The 21961-nt window shown below is 38.1% G+C and overlaps 1 protein-coding gene across 1 annotated transcript; it reads right to left on the bottom strand.

Annotated features, from left to right (window-relative positions):
* Positions 1-289: 289 nt before the first annotated feature.
* On the bottom strand, positions 290-21703 carry AP3M1 (adaptor related protein complex 3 subunit mu 1). The gene is made up of 9 exons (XM_080822509.1): positions 21624-21703; positions 11880-12155; positions 11036-11207; positions 8110-8247; positions 6653-6738; positions 5537-5670; positions 4266-4473; positions 2857-3001; positions 290-2377 (listed from the first exon to the last, which is right to left on the bottom strand). Exons 2-9 carry the CDS (start codon positions 12150-12152, stop codon positions 2277-2279), a joined length of 1257 nt encoding a protein of 418 aa, XP_080678635.1. The 5' UTR covers positions 12153-12155; positions 21624-21703; the 3' UTR covers positions 290-2276.
* Between the last annotated feature and the right edge of the window lie 258 nt (positions 21704-21961).

Here is a 21961-nt window from a genome sequence, read left to right as displayed (position 1 = left end):
TATTCTGCTACTACTAAGTATTCATGGATCTTTGTTATTAGTAGGTGGTGGTGGTGGTGATAGGGAGAGTAACTACAACCACTTGCTGCTCAGTCTCTGGCCAGAGGGTGATGCTCAGAGAAAGTATCTGTGGCTGTTGACACACTGAGGTGAAGAGAGGAGCACTTGCAAGTGCTTTGCAGCAACCATTACACCTTATGTGATGATACAGAACAGAATCTGGTCATGATTACCCTGCTGTGACGCTGACACGTGCCCATCTGACAACACTCAATCAACAGTCAAGCTAAAAAATCAACTTGTTGCTTTCACCTTTTTATTGACAGTATAGCCAGATTAGAGAAAGGATTTGCTGGATTCAAATTAATAAATACAATAATTTAATTGTAAAAGGAAACAGTCTACTTGGAAGTTATAGCAGAAATTGCTAGAGACAACAGACTCTTGGCATATAATCTGCTTTTTTATATATAAGAGAAGGTAGCACAGAAAGAAAAGCAAATGTACTGATTGTCCTTTTGAGATAGGACATTAAAAGACATTAAAAATTAAAGCAATCAGACTGGGTAATTAACCTTAGGCAAAGGAAATAAATATTTGGCAACATCTTGATTTTAGCTGCCAAGCTGATTTGGTTACCCAAGAAATTTCAAATTTGCAAAAAGTGCCATTTCCTATTAGATGAAAGGTGGGCTGGGTACCCTAGGCAGGCAAAGGTAAGAAGGCTGCTGTCTGGTGGGCTCTCTGTAGCAGCAGTGACCACTAGCCCTTGACAGCAGAATGGGATGAATTTAAGGGCCATTCTTAGCATTACATGGAAAAGGGAGTTATAAGCCAAGACGAAAGAAGAGAATGGAGTCAGTCATAAGAAGAAAACTAACAGCATAAGCAAGAAAAAGTGGGAACCATGAAGAACAAGCACTTGTATCTCTCAGCCTTTCTTCATTCTTCGTGTCTAATGAGGCAAAATGACTGGGTAAGGACTTCAAAGCCAGTGAAGTTGAGTGAAAGGTACAACCCTAGACTGACTTCCCAACCAAGATGATGGTTCTGTCAGTGTTACTGAGGATCTTGTTACTGCCTCAATATCACGTACTTCCAAGTACTTTTGTCAGTACAGTGGAGATGTTCAAATAACAATTATGACAAGTTTCGGGAAGGAACCTATTGGCCACTGTAGCCTTGGGAAGCACACACTATGAAAAGAGAGCTCCCCCTGAAGGCAAGGGATGCCGGTAAATTCAAGACCTTAAGAACAACAATAAAAAAGATAAAAGTAAAAAAAAAAAAGTGAAGACAGTGAAGCAGGCACATTTTCTTGCTTTTGCTGAACGAGGGCTTGAGGCCTTTAGGCTAACAATGGTTTAAGTGGTGTAGATAAGCTTAATAAAACATGAAGGTGGCAAAGTTCACTTAAGTTTTGCTTTGATGCTTTAATTTGCTTCAAATTTCAAATGCTTGTGCTTGCAATAACTTCCTAAAAGCAGAAGTAGTGTTCCCTTTTATTGCCTTAAAGCATTCGCCCCTTTGATACAAATGATATTGACTATACTATCTAACAGCTGAACTAGTGGCACAAAACGGAGATGGTACTTCCTGCAGCAAGGTCCCTGTAAATCAAAATCTGAGCTTTACGTAAAAATCTTATTTATAAAAAATACAAGACCAAGTACAGTGAGAATGGAGCCTGAAGCCATGGGGCTCCCTGCCTGGGCCAGTGGAAGTGGCTTTTGCTACAGTGCTTGCTTAATGGCACAAGTGAAAAGCTGAATAAGGCAAACACTTGAAGAGGCAGTTTTTTGTAAACTTCTTGGGGTGGGGGGAACTTCCTCTGTTGGGACAGATGCTGATTTGGGACGGCTAAGATCAGGTGTGACGCTGGGCTGCACTTGTGATACATCATATTACAGATGGAGACAGCTCCTGCTGAGATCAGTTCACTTGTTTTAGGGGAGAGGTTATCACTGCAGCCTTTTGCCTTTACTGTTGTTACAATGTGGAGCCTCCAGCTGAGCACCCCCCCCCCCCATAGAGGCAATCACCTCCAGAATCTTCCTAACTGAAAAGATAAAAAAATAAGCTAAGTCATTCAAAGTTTCCTTAGCTTAAACCTCTTCAGAACCCTACACTGATTACTAAGCAACTTCGTTAGCTGTGTGTAGCTCAACAGGAATGCTTGGACTAGAATATGGATTCCCACCCACTTGGTACCTAACAGTAATAAACTATAATGACACTAGGAAAACAAACAGATCTTGAAGAATTTTGGCCTCTTCTCATGTTCTCACTTGGAACTTTCCAGCTTTCGTGACGTATTTGACTCCTTTAAATGGCTTATACTTCTCCCCATACATGTCCAAGCGGTTTACTTTTAAGCCTGTGTAAAAAAGAACAGGTACGGAAAGGAACAAATTATTTTCCTGGCCACAGCAACCAACAATTATTTGTTTAGCAATGAACACTATCCAGTAAATCTGACATTAACGCAGTGTCCCTTCTACCATTTGGAAGCAATCTCCCTTCTACTATTCATGTGTTACAGCACTGTGGGAGGATGTCTTTAGTTTAGATTCCCATGTGGGCCAGGAATGTCTTTGAAGGACAGTCCTTCCTGTGAGTATGAATGACTCCTTCCCTCGTGCTTGGATGAGGAGGGCATGGTGGAAGAAAGCTGTGTGAAATAAGGAGCTCTGCAAAATCATCGTACCTGAGAGGATGGCCCCACAGCCCAGGGTGGCAGGCAAACAAGCTGTTGTTCTTTCTAAAGAGGGAGCGCTCCTACCCTTTGAAGCTCCTGAGAGCTGACCTTAGCAGAACTCAGTTCACCCTTAAACATAAGTCAAAACTTGTCCTTACCGGAAATAGCAAGCTGCTGGATCTTGAACTGTATGTTGAGACTTGGATTCTCTTCTGGCTTGGGTGCTCCAGACTGTAAATTTACCAGTCCTTTAAGACTTGGGAGCTTTTGAGGAGTAATTTTTCCCACATCCCATGTTAGTACCTTAAAAAGAAATAAAAAACAAATACAATCTGAACCATTTACTAAGCACAAATGTTCAAAGGCACCATAAACTTCTGTACAGAATGAAGTATAGTGTCTTGGAAACAAGAGACCTGGGATCTTCATGGGATTTTACCACAAATCAGTTCTGTGACTCTGAATGGCAAGGGCAGAGAACCAACATTTGTAGAGCATCTACCTACTTTTGGATATAGCATTGCGCTTAGCACTATTCATTCGTTATCTCAAAGAGGCCTGTGATGTAGCTTTTGTTGTCTTCTTACAAAGAAACTGAGGCTCAGTGGTCAAATGACTTGCTCAAGGTCACACAGCTAGTTTAGAGGCAAGGTTGGGATTCGAACCTGATCTGATTTGAAATGTTCTTCCTACTATACCACCTTCACTGTAAGTCTCTGGGCCTCAGTTTACTTTGCTGTAACATGAGAAAATAGAACCTAAATTGGTGTTTTTTAAACTTTTTAGCTTTCCTTGGTCAAGTAAAATCTTTAGTGCGGAAGTTCAGTACTAGTCAAGAAAGTGAAACTATTGCAGTTGAAGCCAAGGTGAAGGGCCAGGGATTTGGAGCTCTGCCTTCATTTCTCAGCCCTGGGTAATCTCTGGGGAGATTCTTCAAATCCTTAGGACAGGACTAGATGATCTTTAACATTCAATGATTTTATTTAAAAATATGCCTTTTCACTTTTCAGGCAGTTCCATGTCTCTGCGGTTGAAAAGAATCATACTTTTTACCCAAGCAGAAAGCTGAGAGGAAACCATCTTTTAGAATTTCTCTGAAAACCCATTGCTAGAGGCACATTTATTTTATACGGTGAGAAGCAGCTTTCCTAGCCAGCATCCCCTATGGAGGAGTGTGAACAGTGCTTTTAAATTAAAAAGAAAGTTTGTAATGATCAATTACTACAGAAAATTTAACAATTAAGAGACTACAATACTAACTTCTTATATCCAGATACTGTTTTTCTCTTTCTAAAAAGGTTTTTACATCTACTTCCTCAGTGAGTATGTCTCTAGATTACCAGTGGATGAGGAAAGGCACACTCTGAAGGATAACAGAATGAGTCTTATTTTTTGGTTCATCTCAGCAGCAGATACGGGATTCCCTCCGCAGCCAGGGGCGAGAGCACAGCACAGTATGCTCTCCAGGTCTTGTTAGGACCTTTAAACCCTTTCTTCCGCCCTCCCTGCCATCATAAAATAAAGACTGCAGAAACATTTGCTCACTCTTGATTAGAGGGAGCTGTACCTTGGTAACTGGATCAAATGTATAGCTGCCTTGTGTTGGTGTCAGGTTCATATTCAGCACAACTTTTGGCATGTGAACCGTTACCGTGATTCCTTCAATAGTTTTCCCCATATTCTGCTTTGGTCCAATCGTAATATCAAATCTACCGCAAGAACTGTTCTCCTTAAAGCTGATGCTATGTTTCACATACACTGGTATTGCCACTAGACTGAAAAGAGAAAGACAGACACAACCACAAACATAATTAATGGTGTGAGACAGCTCTTGAGGGAACCTGGAAACCTCAGTCCAGAGTATCCTACTCTAACTCTGACTCCACTGTAGGGCCATATACCCCTTAGAACTGGAGACTCAGCATTCACTGGTACTTACCAGAGGGTATGAGTACCACCACACGAGGAATCACACAATTTCTGAGCAATAAGTATGCACATTAAGTTAGGAATCAAGACAATTTAAACAGGGGTACCTGGGTGGCTCAGCCAGTTAAGCGTCTGCCTTAGGATCAGGTCATGATCCCAGGGTCCTAGGATCGAGCCCCGCATTAGGCTCCCTGCTCAGCGGGAAGCCTATTTCTCCCTCTCCCACTCCCCCTGCTTGTGTTCCCTCTCTTGCTGTGTCTCTGTCAAATAAATAAATAAAAATCTTAAAAAAAAAAAAAGATAGTATAAACAACAGGGGCAAATAGCCCTCGTTTGAAGGAATTAAGATCCCACAGAAAAGATAATTTTAAATTATCCTAAATAAAACAGTCCCTGTGTGGTTAGAGCCAAGAAATAATTCCTCTGCTTTTGAGTCCCATCTGATATTACACAAATACCTTCTGATATTTTCAAGGGACAAACCATTTACAACCATAATGCCAATTCATTTAAACCTTAGTACACAAAAGGGTGACCTGAAGTCAGTTAGTTGGGAGATAGCCTAGAGAGCTGGAGCTCCTTCCGTCAGCTATGAAGTCTACAGACCGCAGTAAAATTATGGCATGGGTTCCAGGTTTTGCATAGCTTATGCAAAGTCAAAAATGCTTGCTTGTTCTCAGGTATATGTTTTACAAGTCTCTTTTACTACTACTTTATATTCTCATATTTAAGGTATACTGATTATTTTAGATACATATTTTCACCAGTTCTTCCTAGGTTTCCTGGTGAGCCATGGCTAAAGGGGGCAGTGATGAATTCAAGTATCCAACGGTCAGAATGAAAAAGGTAAGGTGACTACCCATCACACAGATACATGATAGCAGATCTCTAGCTGATGCATCAACATACTTTTGTGAGCTGACACGATATGATATGAGCCGGAAATTTCCATCTGGAGGAATGAAGGACAAAACTCTTTCAGATTCCCAGCGCTTAAACCGGATGCAGGGGTGGAAACTGACATCATCTAGAAGTCGTGGGTTCTGCCAGGAAAACAAGACGGCAGTATTCACAGAATGCATGGAATATGGCAACTCTACTCAGATACTATGAGAAATTATATACTCCCTAAGGATAAAACAGTCATGTTAAGAGTTTGTTACTATGACCACAGTAATACAAATTTAATGGTTTCATAAGGCTTTCAAATATATATATATATATTTTTTAAGATTTATTTGAGAGAGAGAATGCGTGTGGGTGAGTGGGGGAAGGGGCAGAGGGAGAGGGAGAGAGAAAATCCTCAAGCACACTCCCCACCAAGCAGGTAGCCTGATGTGGAGCTCGATCCCAGGACCCTGAGATCATGACCTGAGCCCAAATCAAGAGCTGGCTGCTTAACTGACTAAGCTATCCCGGAGCCCCACAAATATTTTATATGTGGGACAGGACAAGTTAGCATCAGAACTCCGTTTTCTTTCCTTAGTAGTGTATCATGCTGAGTCTAAAATGATGCAAAAGATCAATGACCTTTCATACCAGCAAAGCAAATAATAATTCAGTAAGTGAGACTACAGATTTGCAAAAGCCAGCTAGCTGTTTAAGCCTCTTCTAACACACCCAGGAGACCTCTCCTCAGCCTTCTATAAAGGCCATGCTCACTACCCAAGCCACGTCTTGGGAGGCTGGCTAAGAATATTTCTGAGATAGGTGGTGCCTGGGTGGCTCAGTCAGTTGAGTGGCTGATTCTTGATTTTGGCTCACGTCATGATCTCAGGATTGTGAGATCGAGCCCCACGTCGGGCTCTTGGCTCAGCATGGAGTCTGCTTGAGACTCTCTCTTTTTCTCCCTCTACCCTTCCCTCTGCTCATGCTCAAGTGTGTGCTCTTTCTCTCTCTCTCTAAAAAATAAATCTTAGAATATTTCTGAGATAATCCTTATAATCTAAGATACAAACATCTCTCAGTATTTATCATTTCATTTAGCACTTCATATATAGTAGGCATGCAGAGAACAAAACTTACCATGAAAGAAAGAGAAAGGTCAGGCATTCCAGATAGCTTAATGCAAGCATCAATGACCCCCTGAATTTCTGCAAAGACTGTAGATCCTGAAGAAAGAAAGAAAGTGATACTAGAGCAATCACTGTATCTGAAGTAATGGAGACACCTTCTGGGTGTCAGACATAATGAAACTTGCATATCTACTAACAAGTTAGTGGACAGGGGATCCATTACATTGGTTATTATCAGCTTCTTCACTAAGTACCACGGCCCACACCTAACTCTGGTAGGACGGCGGTAATTCTAAGGAATGTCAAAACTGCCTCTATCTTTGTGGAGTCAACCTTGTAAGACTGTTGGATATGAAATAAAAATATTTTGGGGGTGCCAGGATGCTCAGTCAGTTAAGCGTTTGACTCTTGGTTTCAGCTCAGGTCATGATCTCAGGGTCATGAGATCGAGCCCTACCTTGGGCTCCAAGCTGGGTGTGGAGCCTGCTTAAGATTCTCTCTCTCTCGGGGCACCTGGGTGGCTCAGTGGGTTAAGCCTTTGCCTTCGGCTCAGGTCATGATTCCAGCGTCCTGGGATCGAGCCTGGCATTGGCTCTCTGCTCAGCAGGGAGCCTGCTTCCCCCCTCCCCACCCTCTCCACCTCTGCCTGCCTCTCTGCCTACTTGTGATCCCTCTCTCTCTGTCAAATAAATAAATAATATCTTAAAAAAAAAATAGATTCTCTCTCTCTCCCTCTGCCTCTGGCCCTCTCCCCCAACTCTTTCCCTTTTAGAAAAAAAAAAAAGTGTTTGAAGTTAAAATATTTTTTGATGGAATTTAAAAATAAGGAAAATTTCTCATTGAAATGGACTAAGCTGTTAACTTTTAAGAAATAGGAGCCATTATTCCATAATAGTACAGCTATTACTCTGTATGATGGAATTTTATAATGAAAAGGGCACCCACTGAAGAAAAGATAGTGGCAATTAATTCACGATAGCTCATTTTCACACACCAACTAGCTGTGTGACCTTAAGCAGATTACTAAACCCTTCTTAGCCTCAGTTTCCTTAAGTATAAAATGGGAGGGTTGGACTAAATGTTTTTAATAAAATTTTGTGGTTCTAATACAGTACTGCTGTTTTGTCTGGGGTCTTTATTACAAGTACTGCATATACAGTGGTAGCAAAAGTATGGTGCATGGCAGATAAACAATAAATGCTGAAAAAATGGGAAGAAGGAGAAGCATAAAGGGTAATAGCTAGTTTAAAGTGAGGCAGCATGAGATCTGATTTACAAAGGTTTGGCAGATCTCAGCTAGTAGTTATGAAAATTCTATGTAACCTCTGGGCAAAATAAACAGATTTTTAAGCCATTAGGAAATGAATGCCTTTCTGCTGAAACCATACTACCAAGGGATTTCAATTTTCTATTCAGCGTATGTCAGCTCAACTGTTTTCCCAAATAAAACCACATGCACGCAATTACCTGATTTATCTATAATTGCATCTATTTCTTCAACGACATCAAAATAGGCTTCATTGTTTGTGTACTTTACCCCTGCCCGGCGCCATGGGATGTTGGACAGCTGCCCAGTGGGGAGTGTGTCCCCAACATTACTACTGCCTAGAAAGCCGGAAAAAGAGAAAGCAAAGGTAATGCATAAAATGGTGATCCGGAAAGCTATTAACAGGGGTGCCTGGCTGGCTCAGTTGGTAGAGTGTGCGACCCTTGACCTGTGGATCATGAGTTTTAGCCCCACATTGGGTGTATAGTTTACTTTAAAAATGAAAAAAGAAAAGCAATAAACAGAAAAAAAAAAAAAGAATACTATAGCTGCTTCTTTAATGTCTGGGTTTTTCTTCATTGAAGTTGTGGATAGTTTCCAGAACTGCTGGAGATATAGCCATACCAATATGATCAAATTTCTAGAAGACAGAAATAGGCCACGTGGTCCTCTATGTGCCAAACCAGGTTAAATTCATTTACTTATCTTTTGCTTCCTGTGTGTTAACAGTAACCTAACCTAATTCCAGTGGCTCAACAACAAATCTCGTCCTGCTGCCACTGATGAAGAAAAGAGTCTAGTTGTTTTAAAACCTGCCGATAAAATGTCTCCACTGAGAATACAGAGTGCTAAGTAGGCCCTTTGGTATTCAGCTTAAATTCTACATGACATGCTGCCAAGCAGGCCTCAGCAGAGTAACTGGATGAAGAACACACTCTGGCCTTTTCCCATTTTAAGGTCAGCACACACATATGGCTGCAATACGGCTAATGTTTAATATCTGGCTAATTTACTGGTAAATTGACATACGTCTGAAAATAAGTCTGGTTGTCCAAAACATACCCTTGAGCTGTGACATATTTAACATTTTGGTTAATTTACATTTCCAACTCAAAAGTAGTGCATGCTTAGTAGTAACACATGGAAAGTTCAGAAAAGGGGCTAAAAAGAATCTAGCTTCCTATTACCAAAATACAACTACCATTAACATTTTGGTATATTTCTTTAAACATTTCCCTCATAAATAAGTTGCACTTATTTTTTTCTATTTTGATAAGTTTGCTTTTTTTTCGACTGCACCTTAAAATAGAGTTGCAATCATACTGTATGTGTAACTTTACAGTCTAATTATGATTGGTGTTTGTTTCTCCAAACCTTTAGCTTCCCAGAATTTTCTAAAAGCACTGCTTTCACCTTCCTGTTCAAACTTACAATGTTTCCACACTGGCTTGATAAAAACTAAATATTTAGCCTACTATTCAAGAACTTCCTCAACTTAACTCTTAAGTTTTAGATCTCATTACTCAGCTAAAAAAACAGCTCTGTTCCTGCTAAATGAATTCACACAATTCAATGTTTTTCATTTTGTATGTGTTTTTTTCTCATATAGTTCCATCTATAAAATGCTCTTATTCCTCCTGCTCTCCCTAAATTCTGCTGATTCTCTAGGGTCCTGCACTTGGGCCAAGCACCACAATTCATTTACTGAACTAGTCTCTTTAATTCCATAATGTACTGCCTTAATAACCTATATATTTTCATTCTATATTTTAGTAACTATGAAATACATGTTTTAGAAATTAGAAAGTATAAAGCAAAAAAAAAAAAGTACGTAGTTCCTTAGCTAGAGATGGTCATTATTGAAAACATCTTAGAATTTTTTTGTCTGTATGAATGTTTATGTGCAATTAAGAGAAATTTTTATAGTTTTGTAGATTTTTAGGTAAATTTTATTTTTTTCCCACTTAATACTATATTATGTGTACTTTCCAGTGGCACTGTATTATTCATAAAGTATGGAATTGCCTTTTATAATCTTATATTATTTACGTACTTAAGTTTTTTTTCCCCAATCTCCCATCCAGAGTGTAACTTTTAGGCACATACACTCCATCTTATCTTTCCTTGAATTTCTCCCAGTGCTCAGCCTTATACAGAAGATGAATAAAGCTTTTTCAGAGGCCTCTCTTGCCCCATTTTTTAGGTCAATACACTTGGAGAGGGGTTTAAAATGGTAGAAATTGTAGCTGGTGTGGCATGTAACATCTGACAGTAATCTTTCTCTGGAAGACTTCAATACTCTCAAAAAATACTGTCATCTGGACATACCTAATTTCTAGCTATACTCAAAAAGCAAACAAAAATTAGAAACTTGTAACACAAGTACAAGGCCCACAGTGCATGAAATCTCACAAATAGATTAATTTCCTATCTCTTTTTGTTTAATAGATCTTCTACATGTATAACAGAAAGACTTGGAGAAGACAATATGTCCTCTGTGGTAGAGAGTCTTAAATTTTCTATTTCCTAGTAATTTGGGGGTAGCAACAGTTTCATACTGGGTAGCCAGTTTTATAATGCTATTTATTAATTTTTATTTTTCTCCCAGCTTTTATTGAGAGACCGCTGACATATAACATGGTGTTAAGTTTAAGGTGTACAACATGTTGATTTGATACACTTATATGCTATAATGATTACCAAGTATAGTGTTAGTTAACATCTTCATCACATTACATAAACTAATACTACTTTAAATAGTAAAATGGCAGTCTATAAATAGATTAGATGTTCTAAGTAGCCTCACATATAGGCTTCCCTTCTATAGCTTCACTATATTGGCTTCCTTAGGATTAGCTGGGAAAATTTATTCAGTCATATTATTTAGTGTTAAGTAATAGTAATCATGTTTTTGTGGTCTTTAATCAAAGGGTAATAATCAAGTTTTCTTTATCATTTAAGATCTAGTTTCCTCATGAAAAGAAATACACATTCATTTGAACAATACCACTAACTTTAACTCTGACCAAACTGGACTACCTTAGTATCTGCAAGATCATAAGCAACAAGGAGTTGTTTATAAAGTTTTAATTGCTCAGTTCCGAATGCAGCATGTTTTCACCTTACCTGTAATAGAGTTGACGACAGAACGGAGAATTGTTGGTGGTTTAATCAGTTCTTTCAAAATATTAGACTCAGTAGCCAGTGGAAATCCATTGTCTAACATTTCTTCCAAGAGTTCATATACAATGACCACATTATCCTTAATTGCAGCTTCCGAACACTCACCAAAATAGTCCTTAACAAAATGTACAAAATATTGCACAATGGAACGCATGAAGAAAGGCTTTCTAAACACTCTGTTCAGAAGGATAAACTTACAGTGGCATAATTCATTGATTAAGATGTTGAAAATATGTCAGTCAGAGTGAAAAAAACCTCTATAGTTCTAGTCCTCAATATTTTCTTAGTATTTTTAGAATGAACTGAATTCCTATTACAGATTAATCCAGAGAGGACTATGAAACATTAAACTAGGATGTGAACTATAAACTTAATTTGCCCTGATTAGATACCCCCAAAACACAGGTATGTTTTCAATTATTTGGTACACTTAGCAAGATAATAAAATGTAAATATTAGAAGATTACATAACCAATAAAAATCCTGGGACCATTCAAGGAACTGTATGTAGAGGGCTTTACAGTTTCCTGATGACATAACCTGTAATACATATAAATATGGTTTCCATGACCATGAGATTACTGGGTTCTACTGAAACAGTGAATTGAGTAGCCATGTGCACTGCTGTGTACCCTACAAAAGAAGGGTTCATGAATTTGTGTTTAGTTGAAAAGAAGAGAGAGACAGAAGACACATTAAAAGCTGGATAATTAAAGAATATGATTAGGTGTCCCACCCCCAACTAACTTGAGTAATTTAGGTTCAAAAGAGTTGATGAATAACCAACCTGAAAAGTGTCAGCAACTCGATGTAGGAACTCAATTACAAAGAGAGGGGGCACTTCAGTCTGTATGACAGACACAAAGAAGAGTTTGTCCCTGTATATACTGATGAGGTAGTGATGAGGTGTTGAAATGACAGGTGGTACATTTTCAACATCAGCAGCTTTCTCTTGAGCTTCAAAGAAATAATCACAGACAGATTGGCTCACAACACTCTTCCAGTGCTTCTCCAGAAATATGTCACCGGAACAGTTTATGAGAAATAGACTGTGGATCATTTTCTGGGGGGAAAAAAGTTTAAATTTAGTGTACATCAAAAAGTATCCTTGTATTATTCTGACACCAAAACCAGACAAAGGTATCAGAAGAAACTACAGACCAGTATCACTTAAGAATAGCTGTAAAAATCCTTGACAAAATACTAACAAACTGAATCCAGCACCATATAAAGATTATACACCAATTGGATTTATTCCAAGAATGGAAGATTGGTTCAACATATGAAAATCAATCAATATAACATACAATCTACACAAAAGACAAAAAAAAAAGTATTTCAAAACATGCAGGAAAATCATTTGATAAAATCTAGCACCTGTTTACAAGAAAAACAAACTAGAAAAAGAAATATCCTAACCTCAAGAGAACAGAGCATCTGTGAAAATCCCATAACTAACATCATATTTAATGACTACAGATTAAAAGCTTTCCCCTTAATATCAAGAATAAACAATGGTGTTCACTCTCATCATTTTTATTCAGTATAGTACTAGAGATTCTAGCCAGGGCAATCAGGCAAGAAAATGAAACAAAAGGCTTCCAAAATGGAAAGGAAGAAATAAAACTACCTCAATTTGCAGATGTTAAAATCTTGTCTATGTAAAGTCCTAAGGAACGCACACGCGCGCACACACACACACACACACACACACACACGCTCACATGCACAAAATCATAGCTAATAAACAGATTCAGCAAGGTTGCAGGATACAAGATTAATACTTTTAAAAACCAATGGTATTTCTACACATTAGCAATAAATAATCTGAAAATGAAATTGAGAAAACAATTCCAATTACAAGAGCATCAAGAAGATCAAAATATTTAGGACTAAATTTAACACAAGAGCAAGTACATTGAATAGTATTAGAGCATCATTAATATAGAACAGTACAGAGCATTATTGGTATAGAATGAGTAATACAGAATATCACTGCAAAAAATTAGAAATTAAAAATATCTAAAACATGGGAAGACATTTCACATTCATGGATTAGAAAACTTAATATCGTTAAGATAGCAATACGTTCCAAATTGGCTGAAGAGTCAATGTAATCCCTACTATAATGCCAGCTGCCCCCCCCCCCTTTTTTTTGTGGAAACTAACAGGATGGTCCTAAAATTCATACAGAAATGAAAGAGACCAAGGATAGCCACAACAATCTTGAAAAAAAATCTGGAGGACTCATACTTCCAGATTTCAAAACCTGCTACTACAAATGTACTATGTGGTACTGGCAGAACAGTCATATAGATCAATGGAATAGAATGGAGAATTCTGAAATTAACCTTTATACATATATGGTCATTGATTTTTGATAAAATTACCAAGACCATTCAGTGGGAGAGAGAATAGTCTTTCAGCAAATGGTGCTGTGACAACTAGATTCCCACATGCAAAAGAACGTATGTGGACCTCTACTTATGCCATATACAAAAATTAACTCAAGATGTATCAAGACCTAAATATAGGAGCTGAAACTATTAAAAACTCTTAGAAAAAAGGTATCTATTAAGTCCTCATGACTTTGGATTAGATAATTTTTTAAGATGACACCAAAAGCACAAGCAACAAAAGAAGAAACAGATAACCTGGACTTGTATCAGAATTTAAAACTTTTGTATTCTGAAGGGCATTATCAAGAAAATAAAAAGACTCCCACAGAATGAGAGAATAATTGCAAACACATACTTTATAAGGGACTACTATCCAGAATATAAAGAGAACACTTAATAAAAGGACAACACAATACAAAAAGTGGGCAAAGAATTTCAAAACATTATTCCAAAGAAAATATACACACAAATGATCAATAAGCACAAGGAAAGGTGCTCAACATCTTTTCAAATGTAAATCAAAATCTCAATGGGGGTAACATTTCATATCCATTAGGCTAGATATAATTAAGATGCAGACAGTAACAAGTATTGACAAGAATGTGGAGAAGCTAGAACACTCATACTTTTTGACAGAAATGTAAAATGGTACAGACACTGTGGAAAACAGTGAGTTCTTCAAAAAGTTAAAGGTAAGAGTTACCAAATTACTCAGCAATTCTACTCCTAGGTATAAAACTAAGAGAACTGGAAATGCATGTCCATACAAAAACTTGTATATAAACATTCCTAGCAGCATTACTCAGAATAGTCAAAAACTGGAGACAACTCAAATGTCTATCAACTGAGAATGGGTAAATAATTTTCCAACAATGGAAGATTATTCAGCCATAAAAAGGAATGAACCATGAAAACATTATGCTTGGTAAAAGAAGCCAGACACAAAAGGTCACATATTGTATGATTTCATTTTATAAAATGTCCAGAATAAGCAAATTTACAGAGACAGAAATTAGGTTAGTAGTTGCCAGGGGTTGGGTAGAAGGGAAGAATGGGGAACTAGTGGTTATGGGTTTGCCATTTCTTTTTAAGGTGATAAACATCTGGAATTAGAGATAATGGTTGTGCAACTCTGTGAATATACTAAAAACTACTAAATGGTATGCTTTAAAATGATGAGTTTCATAGCATGTGAATTATATTTCACTTAAAAAATATCCTTAATAACTGTGACACATGAATCTACTTCCAGGTGAATTAAACATAAATGTGTACAATTGTGCACCAAAAACATGTATAAAAATATACTGTTACAGCGAAAACCTGGAACTCAGATGTTTATTAATAGTACAATAGAAAAATAAACTATAGTGTACTATGAAAATGAATTATTATACAGCAATGAAAACAAGCTATTGCTACATGAAGCAAATATGGACAAAACTTACAAACACAATACTGAACAAACAAAACCAAATACAAAATGATACATACAGTATGATTCTATTTATATGACATTCTAGAACAGACAAAACTAATCTATGGTTTGAGAAATCAAATGCTATCTTTTATGGAGAGTGGGGACAGTGACTAAGAGGGGCATGGGGGATATTTCCTAAGGTGCTTGTAATGTTTTATTTCTTGATCAAGATGATAGTTACAAGTTGTATTCATTTTGTGATAATTCATTGGGTTTTACATTGTGACATGTAACTTTCTGAGTGCTAACTATATTTCAAATAAAAACTTTATTATCCTTGCAAATGGAGGACAGTAGAAAACTATTTAATTACCTTAAGGCGTTCCCTTCTTTTATGTAGATAACATCACTTACCAGGTGTTTAGCCTAGTGGTCCACTAATTCAAAATTATGTATTGTGTAAGTAGAGTCCAACTGTAAAATATTTAAAATGAATACATATAGCTTCTCTGATGAAGATAAATTCCAAAGAGGAAAGGAAGACTTTATAGAATGGATTCATTCAGTTCAGAAAACAATGACACCAACCTGACCAGTTCTTTTGAGAGCAAGTAATTTATTTTATGAAAGCAGCTGACATTTAAGGACTATCTGGTGATGATTTCCCCTTCCCGTTTGGCACATGTTCAGAAGTTTTTACATAAATTACTAAGTAATTACTAATTACTAAGATGTGTTTTAGTAATTACTGTATTAATAACTATGAATGCTGTTAACATTTTTAGGTTCTTGTTCATTAGCAACAAACAAATGTTTCTTTGTTCAAAGCCATCTCTATCGAGCCAAGCAATCACTGCCAGTTGGCAGCAATAAACCCTTAGGCTTTGGACCTACTAAATTTTTCTAGATTAATATTGAAACTTGTTAAATTTTTCTTCTTTATCTAGTCAGATGCTTTAACAGGTTTGCTTTGTGTCAGCCTTATATTTCTATCTGAGTGTTAAGTAGTGTCACTAGAATACAGACTTGTGTATAGAAGCTACCGACTTTAACTATAACCTCTGTTGATACACTTAAAAAAAAAGAAACAGGAATATCCAATGATAAGATCTGCAACTAAATTTATATTATGACACATTTTCTTAAAATTAAATCTTCATCTAAAATATCAAGTATAGCTGAAAGGAGAACACTGTAACCTACTCAGAGACTCAGATTTGAGCACTTGAAGTGAGCCAGCTATGGAATATGGTATTCTTTACAAAATTAAATTTTTAGCTCTATTCCAAGTTTTTTATTCATTAAGAATAAATAAATTAATAATATCTAAAAGGTACTGAGTACTTACTGTGGGCCAGGCACTATGCTAGGCACTTCCCTACATTATCTCACTGAATCTTCATGACTCAATGTTATAAATATTGCGCTTACCCCCGTTTTACAGATAAGATCATGAAGTCTTAGAAATGTTAAATCAGATCACACAATAAGTATAAGAGCTAGGGTTCAAACCCAGGTCTGGGTGAATCTTGGGTTCCTGGAGACTAATTATAAGTACATACATAATTATTAGGAACATACTTTAATGCTGCACTGTCCAACAGAATTTCTTGCAATGATGGATATGTTTTACATCTTTTCTGTCCAATATAGTATCCACTAGTAATAGGTGGCCACTGAATACTTGACACATGGCTAATACAATGGATGTACTGAAGTTTTAATTTTCACTAATTTAAATGTATATAACTACATGTAGCTGGTGGTTACTATACAGGACTGAGCAACAAATATGCTCTTTGAGTTTATAATTTAAGAAGAGCTGAAGGATGGGCTTCTTAATGTAGCTAGAAGCCAAAATGTGTTCTAATAAATTATTTAGAGCAGACATTATATTTAAAAGAGCTGACATAAGTTCTCTTCGTAAACCATTCATCCTATAGAAGGTATAGTTCATATGGATCTGTGGAACTTTGCTGTCACAGTATTCCCTAGAAGAGCTGCTTGTTCTTGCAGCAAGTGACTTCACAGTTCCTTTATTTTGGAGGCCAGGTTTCTATTCATCCTCTTAAACTGGTGAAAAATTCTTTCCAGGAAGTTTGCACCAAAGTTGTTTTTGTTGGCAATAGTTCTAATCTCTGAAGAATACAGCAAGTTAAATCTGGATTTGTTTCCTTAGGGCTCAGATGAAAGCGTAACACTTGTAGCTCTCAACAGTGCTTAGCTTTAAAACCCACCTTACCCTTCTATTGTGAGAAAAGAGAGCTTGTTTCTTCTATTCCTTTATGATCAAGAGCCTAAAGCATATAACAATCAAATAAATGTCACATGTGGCAGTGTAAATTAGCCTGTTTCTTTAGTTGCTTATCCTTTTAATAGCTGCAGTTACTCCTTTCATCATTCTAATAAACCTTCCGGTAAAGCTACACACTCACTGCAACCACAACCATCTTTTTGTTTTAGTGACTTTTGAATCAGAAAACAGAATGCTACCAGCTTATGTTAAAGCCATGTGAGAAAGTTCCATCAGAACTTTGCATCTTAAATATTTCATAAATCCTCCCTACCCAATGTTGAACGGTCAACCTGATGATTCATAAACAATGCAATTATAGTACAAATGGTCCCTGACTTACAATTTGACTTAAGACTTTTCTACTTTATAATTGTGCAAACACATTCAATTTCAAATTTTGATTTTTCTGGGAGAACGACATAATAACTCTCTTGAGATGCTGGGCAGAGGCAGCAAGACGCAACTCCCAGTCAGCCACCTGATACCAGAGTAAACAAAAATAACACTTGCAAACATTTTGTTCTTCACTTCAGTTTTCAACAAATTACATAAGATATTCAACACTTAACTATAAAATAAACTTTGTGTTATGTAATTTTGCTGAACTGTGGGCTAATGTTAAGTGTCCTGAGCACATTTAAGGTAGGCTAGGCTAAGCCTCAGTAGGTCTAGGTATATTAAATGCATCTTTGACTTACAGTATTTTCAGGACATAACCTCAGCGTAAGTCGAAGACCGCTAGTCAAAATGTCCTTGGAATAATGTCTCAAAAAGAAAATGTATTCCTTTTACATAAAACAGAACAGAGGGATAGAAGGAAGGGCCTATGGGCAAGGTAAGAGAATGAGACCAGGGAAGAATCTAGCTTCTCTGATTCTCAGACAGTATTTTAACCATTTATTCATTCAACAAGTAGTTTTATGTTTTATATATGGTAAGTAATGGGGACAGAAAGATGAACAAAGCCTCTGAACTCAGACAGTTTAAAGTTCACCAAAGAAGGCAAACAACTTAATACAGTAAGAAGCAATTCCTATTATGACAGGGGAAATACAGTGTCCTTCAAAATTCCACAAATCTTTGAGGTGACAGAGAACGCAAGTAAAGAAATCCAGTATAAATTTAGCAATTTTAGGGGCGCCTGGGTGGCTCAGTGGGTTAAAGCCTCTGCCTTCAGCTCAGGTCATGATCCCAGGGTCCTGGGATGGAGCCCCACATCGGGCTCTCTGCTCAGCAGGGAGCCTGCTTCCTCCTCTCTCTCTGCCTGCCTCTGCCTACTTGTGATCTCTCTGTCTAATAAATAAATTAATTAAATCTTTAAAAAAAAAATTTAGCAATCTTAGGAGGTGAAAGGAAGTGGCGAGATGAGCCTGGGAAGGAGATAAGCGGAGACTGGTTCACTTAATTCTCAGTGCAGTTTTTCATGGTTTTAAGCAGGGAACTCATGAAATCCGATTTACAGTTTTAAGAGAAATTGTACTGTGGAAATTGAATAACAGGACACCAGTTCAGAGATAAATTATGGTAATGGCCTGGACTACAGAATTGACAGCAGGGATGGATAAAATAAAAAGATAAGAGAACTGTTTTGGTTTGAGCAGATTAGGTGGATTTGGGGGGTGATGAGAGGAAAAATGAGGCACTTAGCCCTGGTCCTGTATATTGACCCAATTCTGGATATATTTGACCCAAATGGATATATTCAAAAGACTATTAGATATGTAGGTCTAGTGCTACAAAGAGAAGCTGAGTTGGAGACACACTTAGGAGTAAACATGACTTTTTGCTAATGGGAATTATAGCTACAAGGAGAAAAAAACTACAAAGAGAGAATGTACATACTAAGAAGACAGCTATGGAAAGAACTCCAACACCCAAATAGCAAGTGGGTTAAGGAAGTAGGCCTTAAAAAAAAAGCTGAGAACATGTGGCCGAAGAGCAATAAAAAAGGGTGGGGGTTAACGATTTTTAGTAACCAACGTGTGTTAATGTGTTTTCAGAAGAATGGAATACAAAACATTTTAAATGGCACAAAGAGGTCAAGCTACAAGAAGAACTGAACAAAAAAAGAAAAAAAAAAGAACTGAAAATGTCTGTTTTTTGTTTTGTTTTGTTTTTTAAATTACCTGCTGAGGGCTTTTTCAGACTCCCCTTCAATCACATCCTCCCCCATAAAATTTTAATATTACATAATATATATCTGTATATCTCCTTATGCACGATATATATACTGTTTTATATATAAAGATTATGATTTTTTTCTTTTTTGTACCTCATGAAGCAATTTTTGTCCCTATTGAGAATTTATGATTTAACACATAGAGGACATTGGTGATCTTAGCAAAGGTACTTTTAGTGATAGTTCAGTGGAATGCAGGAACAACACAGGCTGAAATGGGCTAAGAAATAAATAACAAGAATTGGGAAAATCAGAGATAAGGAGAGTAGATGATACATTCAAGAACTCTAGCTGTGAAGAGGATGAAAAGGCATGAAAATAAATGGGGAGTATTTCACTTAGTTAAGGAAGAATATTTCTAATTGCTGAAGGAAATGTGTGAGTAGAAGGGGAAAGGTGGATAATGTAGGAGAGGAAATAATGGGAAAAAAAAGAAGATACTGATAGGGTAAGCAAGGATGGTACTGGGAGACTAGATGAAAGAATATGCTTTCCTTAGTAAGGGACACTTTTCCTCCTTTTTATTTTTTAGATTTTATTTATTTATTTGAGAGGGAGGGAGTGTGAGAGAGCACAGGCGGGGTAGAGGGAGAAGAGTGGGGAGAGGAAGAAACGGGGGTGGGGGGCTCTATGCCAGGACTCTGGGATGATGACTCCGGCTGAAGGCGGCCACTTAACTGACTGAGCCACCCAAGTACCCCTGGGCACTTTTCCTCTTTAAACGAAAGGGAAGAAGGTTTGTACATTTGGTTGTAGGAAGATGATTGCTTCTAATTTCTTTGTGTAACAGGTGAGATCATTTGTAGAGGGGGAGAGAATTCTTTTTCTCTATAAAAGCCATTTGCCACTCATGCATTGAGATATTATTGGGCTGCTTAAAAAATATCTATTCTGCAGGGAACTCCAATAGTATATTATGGTGAATGTTTAGAAATATTGTAAAAATCCTAAGATTTAGTAAGAAAAACTAACCTTACTGCAAAGAGAGCTTCCCTACCAAAGATACGTAAATTTCAGGTAATTCCTCATTCACCTAATTCCCCAGCTTTTCCTATGGTCTGATTTGAAAGTGTCCTCCTTCCTCTCCAAAACTAATCCTTCCATTTGTAATTCTGAGCCCACTCCATTCTCTCTCTTCTTGCGTCTTATCTCCACTTTCTTGAATCTTTAATCTTACACATTGGTTACTTGCTTTCTGTCCCAAAACACAATGTGCCTTGTATTCTTTAAAACAAACCCCAATCCTCTTAGGGACTTAACATCCTCAATAATCTTTTGCTTCCTGCTCCAAATGATAAAGGATTAGTTTACACTTGCAGTTTCTCCTACCAGTTACTAACTGTATTAAAGCCTAATGGCCTAATGACTTCCTAATTATCAAATCCAGCTTCCTAGCCTCAGACTTCAACTTGCTCCTTTGGCCCTTGCAGCATTTCATGTCATTGATAAACTTTCCCCAAACCAAACCAAAACAAATACTTCTTACCTTATTACGTGAAATATCACCTGATTTGGTTCTCACCTTCAAAGTTTCTTTTCGGTTTACTTCCCAGCCTTCCCCCCTTAGCCCCCTTTTAATCTTTCTACCATCCACACCTAAGCCACGGTTTCAAACTGGATATATTCCAAGTTCCACAAAATTCCTCCTCCTCATGTAAGATCTCCTAATTTTAATGGCACCATCTTCTTAATCATATAGGCTATAAACTTCAACTTCGGGCACAATCCAAACCCAACAAATCCAACCGGCCACAGAGCTCATCACTTTTCCATACTCCGTTTAGATTCCTGTCACCTTTCCTGAAGAACTGCAACATCCTCCTCACGGTATTCCCTACCCCAAGCTCATTCAGGCGCCACCCTCTAACAGGACATCTGTTCAGGTTAATCAGGGGTTTTGTCTTCCAAATCAGAAGCCTGGAGCTGACGTCCAAGTTGTTGGAACTCCAGCTCACCGTGGGTGACAAGATCTCTTTCCCGCGCCGAAGCACGGAGACGGACCCCAATAAATCTGAACCTCTTGGGCCTGGGACCCGAGAAGGCCAGGATGCAGGTGCACCTTTCCCTTTCGGCCCTGCCGGCAAGAAAGCCCGGAAGGCCGAGAGAGAGGCGCGGTCAGCATCGGAGACTCTCCCGCAGCTCAGACTAGAGTCCGCAGCCCCAGCTTTTCAGCCTGCTCCCCAGTTTTCGAGCTGTTCCCTGTCCGCAGTCTCCCCCCCCGCCGCCCCCACACTCACCCCGACACCTGGGCCAGCCACTGATTCGGCGCCAGGTCCACTCCGGACCCCGGCGGAGGCAGCTGAGAAGGCCGCGAGGACCCCGCAGCTGGGTTGCCCAATAGATTGCCTGCCTAACAGCTTCAAAGAAACCAACTGGGGCTACAGTACTGCAAAGATTAAATAAGCGGAAAGACGTTGCATGAGAAGAAAGATGTCTCGTGAGGTTTAGGATCTAAATCTTCTAGATCACCCAGAATCTAGAAGAAAGGGAGGTTTCGCACTATGTGGACTCAGGCGCTCGTACGCAGCCTAACTCAGTCTGGGGGCCCCCTACTGCCGGGTGGGCGGGGCCAGAA

Source organism: Martes martes (assembly GCF_963455335.1).
Source record: "Martes martes genome assembly, chromosome: 14".
In the NCBI taxonomy this organism is placed as follows: Eukaryota; Metazoa; Chordata; class Mammalia; order Carnivora; family Mustelidae; genus Martes; species Martes martes.
The sequence above is the reverse complement of the archived record's forward strand: the minus strand, read 5'-3'. Positions and strand labels throughout refer to the sequence as shown.

Bases quoted from the DNA above. Each gene is read 5' to 3' on its own strand.
- AP3M1 (XM_080822509.1), bottom strand. From the start codon at position 12,152: ATGATCCACAGTCTATTTCTCATAAACTGTTCCGGTGACATATTTCTG. The intron at 4,474-5,536 runs GTATGTTGATGC...TTCTCTTTTCAG, and splicing joins TATCGTGTCAGCTCACAAAA to TCTAGTGGCAATACCAGTGT. The intron at 2,378-2,856 runs GTAAGGACAAGT...TTTTTTACACAG, and splicing joins CCAGCAGCTTGCTATTTCCG to GCTTAAAAGTAAACCGCTTG.